We start from the raw sequence: 17,603 nt of genomic DNA, 5'->3' as shown, positions 1-17,603 counted from the left end.
CTAAAGAAGGCTAAAGGCGTAAAAACTTAACAAACTGAATTAATGTGTTATAGGTGCCAGATGTCCCTGCAGCCAGTTTTGTAAAAGTTTGCTAGAAGCCATGAAAATCCAAATTCTAATACATTATGCAAACTGCACCTCGGGGGGAGCTGTCAGACCGAGCTGGTAAGTTGGTTGGTAATTACATCATATGACCAGCAACAGAAACACAAACATGGATACATAAATGTGATTGAAGACGGCACACACAAACACACACACACCCAGAATATTACAACATCGATCTCGTAACTGCCACCCAAACCGAACAGAGCTATGATTCACATGATTATTGAGCTAGAGGCAGATGGATAGATCTATGGATGGACTGGCGAATAGAAGGATGGATGGTGTATTACATGTCTAATGACCGTGTGCTAACAGATGCGTTTGCAGAGAAGGTTTGCCGCACAATCAATGGGCTAGGATAGTTGCAATGAGCCTGCGTATTGATTGGTTCTGGCTGATAAACGGCCTGGCTCATGGGAGGCTCAGATCAGACGCTCGGAGACGGTTTGATTGATGCTGGTGGGTGATGGGTTTTTACATGCAGAAGCTGATATTTGTCAGTGAGCATTTATATGATATTTTGCTCCAAATCATACAGTTTCATGTCAAAACATACAGCGAGTCTGTGGTCCCTCCGCAGCGCCACATTTGTTATTGTTAGGGCTAAAATCCTATGACTCGAGACCTAACCCAGGAGCTGTACTCGTCCAGATCCACTTCAATCAGGTCCTGTTCTATTATCCCAGTGTGTTTAATATTATTATATTAATCTGGACGTATTCTACCAACTACCACGAGGCATCATAGGACGGAAGGCTACTAATTTTAGACACAAAGTTACTAGTTGACAACTCAAGTTTGGGTCCAATATTTTTCTTCATGGGTCTGGGTCCCAGCTTTCAAATAATAGACAAGTCCTGCTCTGTTCTGGGTAGTGCATTTCTGGGTCTTGGGCATTTATTTTTGGACCAGTGAAGACCACTAGTTTGGGCTTAATCACTTATTGGTGGAGCTATGGTCCAGGCATTTGCTGACTACAAAGTACTGAACACTAACACACACAGACACTCACACACACACACACAGGTTCTTAACGTTAAAAATAATTACATTCAGCCCTCTGATAGGCTGGTAGATGGGTAAGTGCAGACAGAAGGCAGGCAGATGCTGACAAAGAAACAGTCAACCTTTGACAGAAAAATTATAGGCAGAATAACAGAGAAATTACACATCTTGTCAAACAAGATACAGACAGAGGAAACGCCTAAATAAGTTGCATCATTAGCGAGCCTATTCTAGAGCCCAGCTCGTACATACATCACAGCCCCGGATGAAGCTCCTGCCTGTCACCTTCGCCTGCACCCTTTCTTTGTCTCCGGTTCATCTGGACATGGTTGCTTGATAAAATCAACACGCTCAACCCCGGTACAGTATACAGACAGAGGCTGAATCTTCAAAGTCATTTGATCAGGAAACAATGCACTTGTATCATGCTGCCAGCGTACCAAAGGAAGCTAAATAATTTCAGTTAAAACTTAAAGGATCAGACTGCAGATTGCAACCAAGTGAATACCAACGAATTACCAACACACATACCTATCAATATTATATTCCATTTCTGCCAATAGATCCTAAATGTTACACACTTTATTTACATGAAACTAGCTGACGGTTAGCGAGCTCTAAGAACTTTTTTTCCACCTTCAGTAACTCTCAATGATAAATTTCACTGTGCCACTTTCTTGTGTAAATTCCCGGTGGGCCCCCATCCTGGTGCTGCAGATCTGATACACCTCTTTCATCATCATTTGAGATCATTTTAATTCTAACCTAGACTAATGAATTAATCATTGTTGTGCAGAGAAAATAAAATGTTGTTGCAGTTTTTAGGTAGCTGAGTCAAGAAGTAGCATCTATCACATTTGCAGCAGAGGATTTACTAGTCATTATTCACAGCTTAATGTGTGCTTAAGTGATTCATCATTCATTATCAGTTATCAGTTACAACACTTACTTTGACTGAAATTAGTATGAGTATAAGACAAAGCAACAACAAAAAGTTTGCATTTAAAGTTTGAGGCAGCAGGCCCTCTTGCCCTTCTCCTCCTTATCACAGCTCAGGGAACCCAGTAATTGAAAAGGAGATTCAGCGAGCCTGGTCTCACAGATGGTGCATCACATTTCTGAGACAATAATGGGAATGTGGACCTCGCCATTCAATAGCTCTTCTCAACCATTCAAAGCTCAAAGTGAAGCAAAGAGACAGAAGTAGTGCAGCAGATCTCAGTTTCTTCGCCGTCCCCTAGTGCTTCAGTCTGACTCAGGCCTCACGTGGCACCTCGACTCTGGCCTGACGGGAGCCAGCTCATCGCTAAGTCACACTCTTGAAGATGTGTGACTGTTCGAGCACTTTCAGAAGGATGGTTACCTTCTGACAGGCAAAATGAAGCCCAGAGAAAAGTCTCTCTAAAAGACAGGCTCTTGTTAGATATTGAGCAATTTTCAGGCAGGATTCTTAAGCTGGGGCACATCTTCTGATCGGCTGCCAGCTGCAAAAAAAAGGCCAGATTTCTGTCTTAGAGCAAGAAAAACACCTATCAACTCAGTCACGACCGGCAAAAAAATCATCTGAAAAATTTTATTCCTCCGCTCTATTTAGCGTGACTACAGCTTGTTGTGAACATTTCATTTAAACATTAAATGTTAAGTGAGGTTTTTGGTGTTTTCTCCTAAATGCAACACTTTTGATTTTGTAATGCAAATCCTAAATGCAACACTTTTGATTTTGTTCCCTCCCACAAAGCCAGGCTGCCCCCCCCCCCCATTTCCAGTCTTTATGCTAAACTAAGCTGACTATAGCTTCATATTTACCGTACACACTTGAAAGTGGTCAATCTTCTCATCCAACTCTCCACAGTTTGATCTAATCTCCACCACTATGAACGCTAATAGTGGTCAACGTTTGTAGGACACCGAAGTAAGGCAGTCTAGGATTTGTTTGTAAAATGGTAAAAAATAATGTTTACAAAATTGCAGGCACATAGTGGTCACAAGCAGCAGATGTCTACCTACACAACATATTCTCGCTTCCAGGGTAGACAGGAAGTTAAAGTACAACATATTGCAGCAGAGCTTTTCCCTTGTTGCTATGAAACGTGAGGTGGACACGAAGACTATTTTGATTTGAATTCAAATAAATGTGTGATGCTATAGTTTGTCTTTAAATGTGGACTAAACCAGATCTATAGCAAGAATGAGCCTTGTGACTGCTGAGATAACTGACTCGATAATAGTGCAATAAGTTAGGATTTTTACTGCTCCCAAAGAAAAATGGGTTTATTGATCAGTACCCAGCACTCAGTGATTACTTTGCCAGCTGGACAGATTTATGGCTTCCTAAATTCACTGCTCAGTTCTGAACCAAAAACTCTCCACACCAGTCATTCGCTGGTTGAACTTAATTTCATTTTTTTAAAATACTTAAAACTAAAGCTCAGATCTGAAATGAAAGAATTCATCCTCACCCATAAAGTAGGAGACGGTTTTGCACATGGCACCTCCGAAGATGAAGTCCTCCAGGATGTTGGGGATGAGCGTGAAGGGCATGCAGAAGATGGCCATCATGAGGTCGCTGACCGCCAGCGACAGCAGGAAGGAGTTGGTGACGGTCCGCATGCGCTTGTTCAGCATCAGGACCACGATAATCAGCAGGTTACCGAAGACGCTGAGCAGGAAGATGAGCGAGTAGAGCAGGATGCGCAGCGAGTCCATCTCTGACAGAGAAAGAGAGGGGACATCATTTATAAAACCTGTTTTTGCAGCTGATCAATTAAAGGAAGGAAACACATTTGCACAAGTGAATTATCAAGTACACATCCTTGGATTACTGGGACACACTGAATGAATGTTGTCTGTCCTCTAAAACAGAAAATATTAACTTCATCAAACCCTCTCAGTGTGCTCCTGTGGGTACTTTTTCTTGTAATCGTGAGACAACCACATGTTTAATGTCACTGGGAACAGCAATAAACAAAGAATAAGAAGTGGAAGAACAAATAGAAGAGGCAGAAGAGGAAGACTGATGCATTAAATGAACTGGCTGGTTCACAAAAGACTTCCACCAGACTAATAAAAACCAAAACTAGTTAAAAAAAATGTAAGTTTTCTTCATCTGTATACAGTGCTTTTCTTGTAATCATTCCAGCAACCCACGCATTAAATGACATAAGAAGACGCAGAATAAAAAAAGTGCAAGAAAACAAAATAACAGCGATACACGAAGAAAATCAACCAGGTTGTTCACCTGGGAAATAAGACTCTGGGCACATAAACAACACCAAAGTCTATTACAAGACAGAATAACTTCACATAATCAACATTTTAAATTGTGCTAGTGTCAATATTTTCCTGCTCGCCCCGTGAGCCAAACGATAATTGAAATAATAATACTGACAGGAAAAGATGAAGACAAACAACATCATCAGTGCTGAACAGACTGTGCCAGGTGGTAACTTGGGAATAAAACTGGAAAAACAAGATCAAAATTAAACAGTTATTGTTTGCATCATTATCATCTTTCTTGGTACTCTGTGTGTTTTCTTTCTGGTTTATGTCTATAGCCCATTAAATGACTGAAATACAATTGATAGAAACAGGGGCGGGACCAGGGGTGGGACCAGGGGTGGTACAAGCCCCCCTGGAATCTCATTAGCCACCCTTGGTGCCCCCCTGCCAGGAGTCAATAGGTGATAGTTAGTTGGCTTATTAGTATCATGGATGGATCACAGGACCGAAGACACTGTATGAGGTGACAGTAACATTATTTTTATTACAAAATGACTACAAAGATGCAAAATGACGACAATTAGACATTATTTTGATTTAGAATATTTAAAGTTTAAATTTGGCATTCAGTTATTGCACAGAATGAACAATGTAACTATTGATTATATTATATTATTATATAACTTTATAATGTACAGTTTATTATTGCTGAGAACCAGGGCCTCCAATTATTAATTTTACAAATGAGGCCCCTGGCCCCTCCATGAAACAGTTTCTAAATCCGCCCCTGCATAGAAATAGTATAACATTGTCTATGCTCGACAATCACCTGACAGATAAAACTAAGAATGAAGCAGTCTTCTAAAATAAGTGTTTCATATGTTTTCCTTCTTTCAGCGCTGCCATACAGCTGAGCATCAGCGAGAGCAGGACAGCCCAGCCGGAGGGGTTTTAGGATGCTCTCTTCACTCACACCGGCCTGTCAGAGCGAGTCAGTTTGACAATGAGAGTATCTAACAGGACAAGGTCGGGGCAGGCCATGTGCTGCGCTGACTGAGTCCTCTGATTAAAGACAGCTACATGGGACAAGTAAAGGTCTACAGCAGAGCCTGCAGACAGCGCACCACACATCACCTTAAAGGCAAACACACACCCCTCATTAGGAGTGCAACCAGGACACAAACAGCACTGTATGTTTATGTTAGCACTATATATTTTATATAAACTGTAGTTTTATTATCATTTTGTCATCTTGACATAAGAAATGTTGCTGTCACAAAACATATCTAATTATCATCCTTAATGTTAAACAGGAAGGCTGCATTACAAACTGAGAAAACAAGATTTAATGTGTTAAATTAATGAGCTATAGAGGTGCTGCCAGACAGAGAGAGCCAGGATAGCTGTTTCCCTCTGTTTTCAGTCTTTATGCAAAGCCCAGCTAACTGGCTGCTGGCTCCAGCTACATAGTTGAGTGTTCTCAATCTTCTCATCTAATTCTCTCCGAGGAAGCCAAAATGTTCCCATAATGTAATGTATTCCTACTAGATTTGAAAAGGTCAGGCTCTTCCACAACTTATATTACACAGAAAAGCTCAACAACAGGTCTACAAGGACTGTAACCCTTAGAGAACCAGCTTCTTCAGCCAATTATACTTTTCTTTAAAAGGTCCAGTGTGTAACACTGAGGCGGATCTTCTGGCAAGAAATGGAATAGGTATGTTTTTATTAGTGTATAATCACCTTAAAATAAGAATTGTTGTGTTTTTGTTCCCTTAGAATGAGCTGTTTTTATCTACAGAGGGAGCGGATCCTCTTCTATGAAGGCCGCCATGTTAAACCACTATGTTTCTACAGTAGCCCAGAATGGACAAACCAAACACTGGCTGTAGGGCCTTTTGCATGTTTTTTTGCATGTTTTGTGGCCACCGTCTACAGGTTTGATTGTGGCGAGGGGTTTTCAGTTGGTGCCAATGAATCCTACACACTGGTCCTTTAATCAAATACATTACCAGCTCAAATAAGAAACCACTTACCACCCCTTCACAAAAAGGGAGACTACATAACTTTGTAAAGAAGAAATAAAACAGCACACGCACATGCTAAAGCCTTACGTGGTCTGATTTGATTGTTTATTTGAGGGCTCCTTCTCTCCAGTAACAGTCCCATGCTGCAGCAAACATTATATACTATTCTACTTTTAAAGAAATTAACAGCAGCTTGTTTGAAATAAATAGAAATATGTTGAGGAAATCTCTGAAGCCGTAGCCAACATCACTTATCGGACAATCTTCAGAGGAACTCGGCAGCAAAGATAAAAGTAGATGAGGTCTGGATTTGAACCCAGGATACTGCAGGATGCATGTTAATCACCTCTGTCACCTGAGAGACCCAGTTGCCCTCAACTGCAAATATAAATTATTCTTTTGATAAGAAGATCCTCTGATGGCTTTGAGAGCAGTTTCATCAGCTAAGGGGCTGACACCGCGGCCAAGTTAATATAAGCAGCATCCACCTTGTTTCAGTCGCTGGAAGATGAATAAGCAGCGCAGGTGACAAGTTTGACAAGAGTTTTTGATTTACACAGCGGCATTACAGGATGTGAGAGAGGCATAATCGGCTCTAACTTTTGAGACTTCCTACACAAACAACAAGCACCGAGTCCCCACTGGCTCAGCAGCTTCTATCATGTTAGATTCTGTGCGATCAAGCCGAGTGAAAATGGAATTATCTATTCACTGAGCACCAGTTGTACGTTGGCTCCCCTGAGCCTAACGACAGCAGGACGATTCACTTTGGTTCCTTTGACTCTCTCAAGCGTTACTGCTGCGTTCAAATCCACAGGCAGCCATAAATACAGCACAGATAAAAGGCGTTCACCTTGTGCGCGGAGGTCGTTGACGTGGAACATTTTACGCATGACCAAGGGATGGGAGAACAAGGAAGCTTATGTTAGGGTTGTGTCTATTTATTTAACCTCCATTCCTATTGTGTATCCTACTGGCTGCTGCTATTCAAACTGTAATTATGTTTTCCCGCAAGGATCATTAAAGTTTCATCACTTCTATATCTTCAGAAGGAGGATTAGCACGACTTCATAGGGACAGCAAGTCGTTTGAAAGCTTTGTCATTTATCGCGGGACGTGGAGGAAGAGGGCTTGTCATGGATTGACTGATGGAGTCGGATCTCATTATGATACATTAATAAATTGGTATAAAAAAGATGAATAATGAGCAGTAATAATCTTAGAGGTGATTTCACTGAGATGCAAAAAAGTTCTGAACTATCCTTTTAATCACAACTTTGCCACAAGGCTGTATTTCATACTCCTGTGAGATGATGAAATGTTAGAAATGACTGTCAGCTCTGTCCAAATCTGATGTTACTACACTAATTACAAGTGAGCAGAAAGCCCTTTGGAATTGAACGTGTAAAGCAGTCGACATGAGTCAGGAAATTATTTCTGAACTTACGAGAATAAGCAATTAATTCCCTTTTCTCAAGTACCGCTCAAGTAAGCAGTATCGTCTCTGCAACATCTAAACCAGGGCTGCAACTTTTTCATCGTTGATTAATCTGTTTATAATTGTTGTAGTTAATTGATTGAACGCTTAGTAACTGTAACTGTCATGGCTCAGGAAACGCAGGATTGGATCTAAATGCGAGACAGCAGCAGGATGACGTTAGTGACTTAATACTGATGCAGCATACAGGCCAGTTTACCTGCCAGGTAAACAGATACAAGTGCAGCAAAAACCAAGCAAAGAACCAACAAAGCAACAAGGATGAACTGACAACCAGGACAAATGAACGCACACTAAGTACACTGAGGGAGAGGATAAATAAACAAAGGTGAAATCGGGGCGGGGCAGAAAATCAAAACTGGAGGGAAAACAGTCAAAGACAGGAAGTGAAGTGAAGTATTATAAAATAAAACAGGAAATACTAAAACAAAACACTGACAGTGACTCGGAATAGTAAAGGAATTCCCATCGCAAACTTAAGGTGCTCAAGGTAACGTCTTCAAGTAGCTTGTGTTGTCCAACCAGCGGTCATTAAACATGACAACATGCCAGAACAGGCAGTATGAAGATCACTGCCATCCAGCAAACATGGATGTAAACAATGCAGGTTCAAAAATATTTAAAAAAATGTCTTTGCAAGTGAAATACACAGGTTTGATTGCCGTTAAGGACACAAACAGAGCATGTTGGTGCTAACCAGTCAATAAAACATAACATTGTTTGTTTACAAGAAAACACCACAGTGTAGCTTTCTCCTATATATACAAATATAGGGTTAACCCTAACATATATATATAGAGAGAAATTGGTCCAATATAATTACATTTCCAAATACTATTCTACTTGCCATTGTTTCTTTTACTAGGAAAACTTCTTAAAATTACATTTTCCTTCTGATTAGAAACAACTTTCAGTCACTAAGTCAGAGTCAAGAAAGAGAAAAACAAACTTGAAGGACAATATCCTCTCTCAGTGACAGGACAGAAACGGTAAAACTGAATGTAAGAAGATCTTGGTCCGTAAAAAACCTATACTCACACAGCATTAAGACAATCTCCATGTCATCCTACCTGATCAGATGATTTAGGCAGGAAGGTGAATAAAAGCAAATCAATCTCTGTAACTTAAGCCAAGAATAACAAACTTGTCTGTGTCCTTTGCTGTAATTTACCTTCTATGGTGTTCATCTGCTACACAGCATGTGAAAAAAACTGGCTGAATTCAAGTCAGTCCAGACTGTGTTTTCAAATTGATTCATTTTTCTCTGAAAGGCTTTCCAAGCGCAAGGACCTGCTGGTTATTACATATAAACATTTGTTTCCCTGTAACCATTAATGGTTGTGTTTTGGAGTCTTAACTAGTAAACACTCCAAATTGTGAATAAACCACTAGAAACATGCTTGCTATAAATGTTTCCTCAGGGTGGAAAGCTGCTTCGAATGCCCGATTTGTGTCCACCCTGCCAATAAATCACCATCTTACATCCCGGAGCGCTTAAAAGCTCTGGCTTTAGTCCCTATCAATCTTTTTCTTGTTGCTTCTCTTCAGATGGCAAAGGTAACTCCGCATTTGACCACACGTCTTGTGTATTCTAACAAATTCAATCAAAAGACCGGCATCAGGACAGCATGCATTGGACTTCTTCATGTTCAGTGCAATCACAGAGGAAAAACATTGAATACCAAGACTGATTTCACCTTGTGTCAGGTATGTGGATCTCTTTCAGACTAGTCTGAAAGAATTAAACTGCATCTGTGGGCTTCTCTGTTTGGTTTTTGATCTATTCGTATTATTCGCGGTTTCAGTTCACACATATGGGACTCTAACTCATTGTAGATTTAACCTACTGGCCTTTTCAGCTCTGCACATCATTACTGGGTCTCAAAGTGGTGGCAAATGAATCTTTTGACAGCAATCTGTCCTGCTCAGTGTGCAGATGGAAGCTGACCTCTGTGTTGCATTTTATCACAGTAATGAGGCAAGTTACTGTTAGCGTCAGCACAGTTAAAATCAATTAATTTCCACCGTGCCGTCCCATAAGAGAACAATATTGATCCGACAAAACCTTGAAATCTTTGCAAGTTGGAGAGAGCTAAGCACATACTCAATTACCCATGAGGCCTCATCAGGCATGTACGCTAGCTTTCTCTGACATGTTCATACTTTAAGATACTAAAGTGAATCTTGTAAAGAAACAAGCCATGACACACCAGTTAATATTCATTATGATTAAACAGGAAACGTGAGAAAATACTGGGCAGGAGGGGACCATAAGCTCGATGGAACACGTACAGTAGGTGTGAGCTTGTGTCTATTTTAAGTAAAGCAGACAAACGGAGGCAGAGCTACCACACTGCAGTCCCGCCTGAGGGTGACAAATTCAGTAAATCCCTGTCCATTCTGCTGTCTCTGCAAACACAATGACAGGAAGCCAGATGCCTGCCAATGTTCGCCGGCTACAAAGTGTAAATTATATTCCCGTAGAGTCCGTGCTGCCAATGAGCGTGCAGACTGATAATTACGGTACGGTACTAACAGCAATGGCTGCATGAGGTTTACATTGCCTCGGATGTGGTCCTATATTGCTTGCTACATTATGTATGAGTTTTAATTGAGGAGATCAATTGAAGATTTGTACAACTCAACTCAATACGTTGATACTGGATGAGTCTGCAAAACACCGGATTTCTATCAATGTATGAAGTTCGATGCCAATGATTTCTTGCTTTTTGCAGCATCTGCGTGTGGAAACTACTATGTGTTTACAGTTGGAGATTTCAAATCAATACAGCTAGACACAGGCTGTTAAGAAGCTCCAGTTTTACTCGCGCTACACGTGGGTGACCTACACTCAATACTGCGCCTGAACACATCCTGCGTAAGAAAGCAAACAAGAGTATTTCCAAAAAAATATTCCTTCAAAACTTTGTTCTCTTTCTCTTTCATCTTTCTCTTTCTTTTTCTTCTTCCTCTAAGGTAACTTCTAAGTCGGTAAAGCACTGTATACTAAAAGTGTCCTCGACTGCTTACTTAGTGAATCTGAGACAACCACCTTGCTGAGTGCAACAGGCTGACACCTGTCAATCAAGGCAAAAGCATCCCCAAGCAAACCTCTTCAGCCCTTTATAATATAATAATGGAGCAGTCATTTCAGTTTAATTAATGGGTTTTTTTTAAACACAAAAGCAAAAGAAGACAACAAACAGTGACTTACAAAAGAATTGAAAATAAAACAAAATAAATATTAAACTAAAAAAATGGAAAGAAAAAGGACAAATGAATAGAAGTAATTATAAAATAACTGTATATAGCCTGAATTGTAGGCGATATAGACTCAAAATAACAAAGGCTCGTGTCTGGCTGTATGCAGAATTTAGAGGGTTTAAACAGCAGCTGGATGTTCTCTCCAATGTGGACTAAAAAAGAATAATTTGTAAAATTGATTCTTGTAACGAACCTTTATTCTCTTTAATTTAAAGAACGGTGAGTTATGAACTCGTTGTGTAAAGTGTCTTTCCGTTTCAGAAGGATAAGATGTAGCCATTTTTATTTAAATTGTTCTAATTGCCACTAAGACACTCATTAAAGGAAGTGAAATCAACTACATGAACCTGAACTTGTTGAAACTGATTAAACAAGCGTTTCCCTTATTTCCTTCAGTGTTGTCTCATTGCAACCGGCTCCTTGTAGCCATTAGAGGAGCATCTAAAGGGATCTCCTTATCAAATTAAACATTCAGCCGAGGTGTTTGCCTCTCCAATCCCACAAATCACCCTGTAAACAAAGCCCGCAGCAAGGCACCGGGGTTTCCAAAGGGGATTGAGTGCAATTACCGATTGGACTTTCTCAGGACTACAGAGACCTTAAACTTTGTGATTCGGGCTTAACAGAGTAAAAAATAAAGGAATCACAGCTCCTATATCTCAGAACCATTAAAAATCCTTGTTATGTATGGTTGCACAAGGGTCGAGTCTTATAAAGTCTGGCTTTTTGCTTTGTCACTTATACTACACTGGAGAGTCACATGACTAAGGATTAACCGAGAGTGAAATTGAGTCAAACTGATACCAGATAACCCCATAAAGCTGCAGCTCTGCCTCCCTCCACTCCCCCGTTATCGCGAGTTAATAAAGCCAAGTGTGCAGAGAGAGGGCATTACAGCTCAATACAGCTTTTGCATGGTCGAGGGGGTGCCCACATGTTTGATGGGATCTTTATTTGCACTGTCCCACTCTACAGGCGTCATGATCTGCGATGTTTTAATGGAGGGAACTTTATGAGATAAAAGCTAGAATCTCTTATTGATTTTCCTTATTAAATGTACTGTACACTAACACAGAAGGTATTTTTTTAAGCTCTGGGAAGAGGCAGCACCTCATTATCAGAGAGGATGATGCTCCGAATAGTTTGTAGACTCAGTGCCTGCGTGTGTGCGCCGTTTGTTCCGACTCACCAGGTCGCTTCATAGCTTTCCAATTATTTGTTCTGATTACCGTGATCATGTTATGACAGCCTACATCACCGTGTACATACCCAAAGGGGAAAAGATGCTAATTTCTTCTACGAGACACCTCGTCGTAGAAAATTGGTTAGATATTAGAAGCTCCTGAGCCGTTCCCCCTGCAGTAATAAGTCTCCAGGGTTGGTTTCTCTTCTGAAACAGCGTTCATTTAATGCTTATGAGATCCACTTCATGATAACTTATCTCACATGGACTCAAAAGGACGAAGTGAGCTCAGCAAAGTGTCACTTTGAATCAGCGGGGAACAGAGTGTGTCCGGGGGCCGAGCCAAGGTGCAACTACAGATGTTGTTCCACATGAGCAGGCCCTGTCTGAACTGAAGTGCTCTCCAGAGTCCTGAATGATTACTGTAATGTGATGTGTGTCAGGTGCTGTTTCGTTTTAGTGCTGCGGGAGTTTTACAGCTGCTCCTTCAAATGCAGCAGCAATGACTGCAGACGAGAGATGAAACAAAGTAGTCTGTGTCTCCAGAATTATAATGATATTTTGGGCATTTAGCTTGCTGAATTAGCTTTTAGCAGTTCCTGTTTGCCATGAACTCGTGGATGTACAGACAAATGTCACTGGATCACTTTAATAATGAAGAAAACTTAAAAACGTGATGATTCTGAGGCAAGTTCTGGATTTATATAGGAGCGTCTTTTTCTAGGATTTCTAAGCTGGTACATGGATGGCTATGCACGGTGGACATCAGAGATATTGTTATCCTCTGACAGTTTAACTCACATAGAATCTAAAACTGTGTGTATCACGTCTGTGTGTTCAGATTTGCCTCAGTTATGACTCCGAGAAGGAGTGCAATTTTGGGCAGAAATTGCAGATTTTAAGGCTCCTTTCATTGCCTCCACGAGCTACCACTGCTGGAGCTCCAACGGCTGACCTTGCTGGCAAGTGGACCAGCTCATCGGGCCAAACTACAATAACTAACCTCCCATTGTTTTCAGAACAACTGCATGCCCCTGTCTCTTTCACTTCACATGGTAGCTTCTCCCTTCAACCCCCCCCACCCCACTCTCCCACACCTCCCTAAAGAGGCAGCCCTCGCAGATTGAAATCCTCTATACTATAGCATCTATAGTTACTGAAAGAGGAAGGAAAACAAAGCAATTCAGGTAGGGGGGTGGCAGCAGTGTAATGCAGCAGCCTACAGTGCACAGTAATTGTTTGAAATACGATCAGCAGTCTAAAGTCGGGAGACAAGACTTGTTCATAAAGGTATAAACTTCAGGAAGTGATTGTAGCTTTTGAAAAACAATCTTATGATGGATTCCAATATTGAGAACAACACTGAGTGTGTATTTAATCTTTAAAAAGTTGGTATTATTTGATAAATGAGATGATAATAGTAAGATAGGTTCTACACATATAAAGCCAGCGCTCATTGCTTTAGTAAAATGCATCACTATCTGTTTACAGTTCATAGTCAACTATCAAAACTGGTGTCTATTTTATAAAACAAGTTGAGAATTGTTACTCAAAATATGTGATTTATACTTTTTAGACCTTTTTCTGGGTTAAAACAAAAGTAAATGCATATAAATGACATTTTTTATTCAAACTGTCACTGCTTTATGCTCAGTGCTCCAATGCAGCACACACAATGTAGAAATATGAATAAATATATTTCCTTGACTCTCATAGGTGCATTTTATTTAGTATTTAAATAATTGATTAACAATTTTTGTTCCATTTTGGTTTCAGCTCTTTGGTCTTTGTTGGTCATGATGACAATACACTGGGTCTTCAGGAGATTATAAAAGGCTTTATTCATTCATTTCAGCGATGTTTCTGACAATTAATTAATTAATCAAAAACAAAACAACTGGCGGATTAATCAATAATAAAAACAGCTGATAGTTGCAGCTTTGGTTCAAAGTGTAAATTGTATGAAAAAGTTGAAAGAATATGTGATTTATGCACATTTTTCCAATATAATCAACAACAGAAACATCAAAGTATTTTTTTTACTGTATCAGAAGCAAGTGAAGGACAAAATCTCCAATTCAACAGATCGCACAGCGGTAAATCCACAAGTGGAAGGTGAGGCTTTAATTTCCTGTCCTGCACTGGAGTATCACATCTGAGAGCAATACAGCTGCATAATCAGGCTCCATTGCTCTCTCCTGGCCTGAAGGGAGACAGGGGAGAAGGAATAGGCCCAATAAAGGATTAAGGTAAATAAAAAGAAGACTTGTTTCTGTGTGAGAGAGAGGGGGATGAGATGGAGGCAGCAGGCTGTGCACAGGACATTTCTCTTGGTCAAACACTGAACACGCCCCACAGCGTCTGATTGCTCTCTGGGTATTTGAGCCTACCGGCCTGCTGATGATGTTCCAGCATGCCTCCTGTATAAGGTCAACAAAAGTAACGCAGCACTGAAGGAGGAGCGGTTGTGAATTATTTAGTGAGGAGAATATTTGAAATTTTCTGGATACTGCAGCAGTTGCAGGGGAGATAAAAAAATAATTAAGAAAAACAACTCTTCCTCCCACGTTCAGACCTCATTACCCAATCAGGGCCTTCATTTTCCACTGGTGTCCTGATATAAGACGCAGCTCGGGGGGCCTTATCTCCTCTAGTGTGGGGTTTTAATCTCAACGGGTAGTGAGCATTTTGAGAATTATGGGCGAGGACAATAAACACTCAGAATTAAAACGTCCTCTCTCTCCCTCCCTGTACATACTGACACTGCTGCTCATCCAGATTGTGTCATTATTGACTGGGAGAGGGAGCAGCAGCAAATTGGGCTGCTTGGTTGATTGATTGCATACAATGTGGCTGAGCAGCTTGATTTAAACAAAACTCCTGATTGCAAATCATTTTATGGTAAACACAGTCGGGGGAAGTACGAAAATTAAAAGTCAGTGATGGTTAGAAGGTAAAAGTGCAACCAGTAAATCAACTTAAGCAGGCGATCAGTCATAGGTGGCAGTTTGTAATTAGAGCCAAACAACATTATCAAGCTGAATTAAACTCTTTTGGTGCTTTTATTTTCATTGTGTAGGAAGGGATCACATGTGAAGTTATTTGTAGCTATTATTTAGAAATATAAGCAAGACACAAATGAGAAGAATTAACAATAAGGTCTATCACCCTGTTTCTTTCAAACCCATCTGTTTTTGGGGCCAGATGTTTCCTTTTGCAATCTGAAGCATAAATACAGTTTAAATACATCCACCTCAGCCTGGGTGATTCATGAGAGGCAGCTTAATGCGCAGAGGAAGAAGAAAATCCTACCTCTGACTCTGGTGGATTTGGGGAGTACGGAGCTGTTGGTGCAGCTGATATTATAGTCGGTAACTTCCATGCTGAGGTTCCCCTTCTCCACACAGCCGTCCGCCACGCTCACGTTGGCCGCCTGCAGAGCCATCCTCTCCGGCGCCGGGATACTGATGTGTAGCCTGTTATTGCACCTGCACCGGGCTGGTTTCAAAACTGGAGAGTCAACTTGCCGCCGTCGCCTTTTTCTTCATAACAGCCGGAGAAAATGCGGCGTTGGAGAAAACTTGGAGAAAAGCCCAAACTTAGTGATTTAAAAAATAATAATAATGGTAACACCGCGGAATGAGTGGAGGACAAAGACTGTTTGAGAGGTTAATTAACGTGGAGTCGTGAGTGGAAGACCCGCAAAGCGCAGCGCACCGCAGCGCTCACAGCACCGGACTGAAGCCCGACTGTGAAGGAATGAAGCTGCGCTGCTAAGGCAACTGAGCTCTCTCTCTCTCTCTCTCTCTTTCTCTCTCTCTCTTTCACACATACACTCACACACTCTGCCTCTCTCCTCATTCAACTCACGACTGTCACTGTACAAAGCAGCACATGAATAGGCTTCGTATCTGCGAGGTGGGGCGACACCAGGTTCTTCTCTCTGAATTAGAGAAAGTGAGTTTTGATAGCAAATTTTTCAAAGTGACAATGAGGTTAAATGTATAGTGGACCGGTTGGAATTACTTATTACTGCTGGCAGAAGTGTAGTGATGAACACACTTAATTATTAAACTGACTCTAAAGTTTCCCTCACCTCCACAAGCACTTTAGCACCTTTTAGCTCATTGTTTTGGTCATTGGCTGTAAAAACCCACTGCATCAGACAGACGAAGTGGAGCATTCAGCAGCTAAAGAGACAGATGTTATTCTTAGGAGCTGGTGGAGATCAAACACAGAGCTAAAAGATGATATTGAGATGATGATTCTACCTAACATATCAAAAGTAAAAGTGCTCGTTTTGCAGAAAAATTGCCCCTGTGACTATAACACTATTAGATTATTAAAGGACCACTGTGTAGGATTTATTGGCATCTAGCGGTGTAGTTGCTAATTGCAATGCCCTAGCCTCACCCTCCTGTTCCAACAATGTAGAAGAAACTGTAAAAGGCCTTATCTACAGCCAGTGTTTATTATATATGATGATATATTCAGGTGATTATACACTAATGAAAACATAGCTATGAATATTATATTTCGTTTCTACCAACAGATAAAATGTTACACACTGGACCTTTAATACTAGTGCATCAAAGTGTTAGCAGAACTTTGTAGCTGCTCGAGGTTTAGCTGGTTTTAACAAGGTTACATTATATACAATTAGTTTAGTCCAGTGGTTCCCAACTTCAGGGTCGGGCCCCTATTAAAGGTCATAAAATTAATCTGAGTGGTCGTGAAATGATTAATGGGGCAGGAAAGAAGACTTTAGAAAAAGTTCTGCTACACACATTCAATTTTTGGGACTTGTGGTGTGTAATAGACCTTTTTGAAAAGCAGACATTTTTACATGAAATAGTAGGGGTAAACACTGGTGTTACTAATGACACTAATTAAGGTTCAGGGGAGTCAGGGTGCTGGAAAGGCTCTGCTGTACTAAATGGAACAGAGCCTTAATTAGTATCATTGGTCAATAAAAAGGTCTATAGCTAGCCTTCTCATCATACTAGACACCACTTTTTCATAAGCCAAAAAGGTTGGGAACCACTGGTTGAATCTCCAATAATGTCATATTATTGGGTACATAAAATATGTGTTTTACATGTTTATCATATGTTTGTTAATGTAAAGTCTTAATCTGAAAAGTAATTAGTAACTATAGCTGTCAAATACATCTAGTGGGGTAAAAAAATCAATATTTCCTGCAGAAGTAGTGTAAAACTAAAACACTGAAGTAAAGTTCAAGTACAACAAAACTCTTCTCAAGAAAAGTACTTGTGTAAATACTTACTTTTCTCCACTG

The 17,603-nt window shown here is 40.6% G+C and overlaps 1 protein-coding gene across 1 annotated transcript in view; it reads right to left on the bottom strand.

Annotated features, from left to right (window-relative positions):
- Nucleotides 1–16,041, bottom strand: part of si:dkey-1h24.2 (uncharacterized protein LOC100137117 homolog) — a 31,351-nt gene extending 15,310 nt beyond the window's left edge. The window contains exons 1-2 of the mRNA XM_035677621.1: nucleotides 15,617–16,041; nucleotides 3,573–3,821 (exon numbers count right to left, since the gene is read on the bottom strand). Coding sequence (XP_035533514.1) covers nucleotides 3,573–3,821; nucleotides 15,617–15,749 — 382 coding nt within the window. The 5' untranslated portion in view covers nucleotides 15,750–16,041. The remainder of the gene's footprint in view (nucleotides 1–3,572; nucleotides 3,822–15,616) is intronic.
- Nucleotides 16,042–17,603: the final 1,562 nt, after the last annotated feature.

This window comes from Morone saxatilis, unplaced genomic scaffold (genome assembly GCF_004916995.1).
Source record: "Morone saxatilis isolate NCDOM2014 unplaced genomic scaffold, NCSU_SB_2.0 Contig6, whole genome shotgun sequence".
Lineage (NCBI taxonomy): Eukaryota > Metazoa > Chordata > Actinopteri > Moronidae > Morone > Morone saxatilis.
The sequence above is the reverse complement of the archived record's forward strand: the minus strand, read 5'-3'. Positions and strand labels throughout refer to the sequence as shown.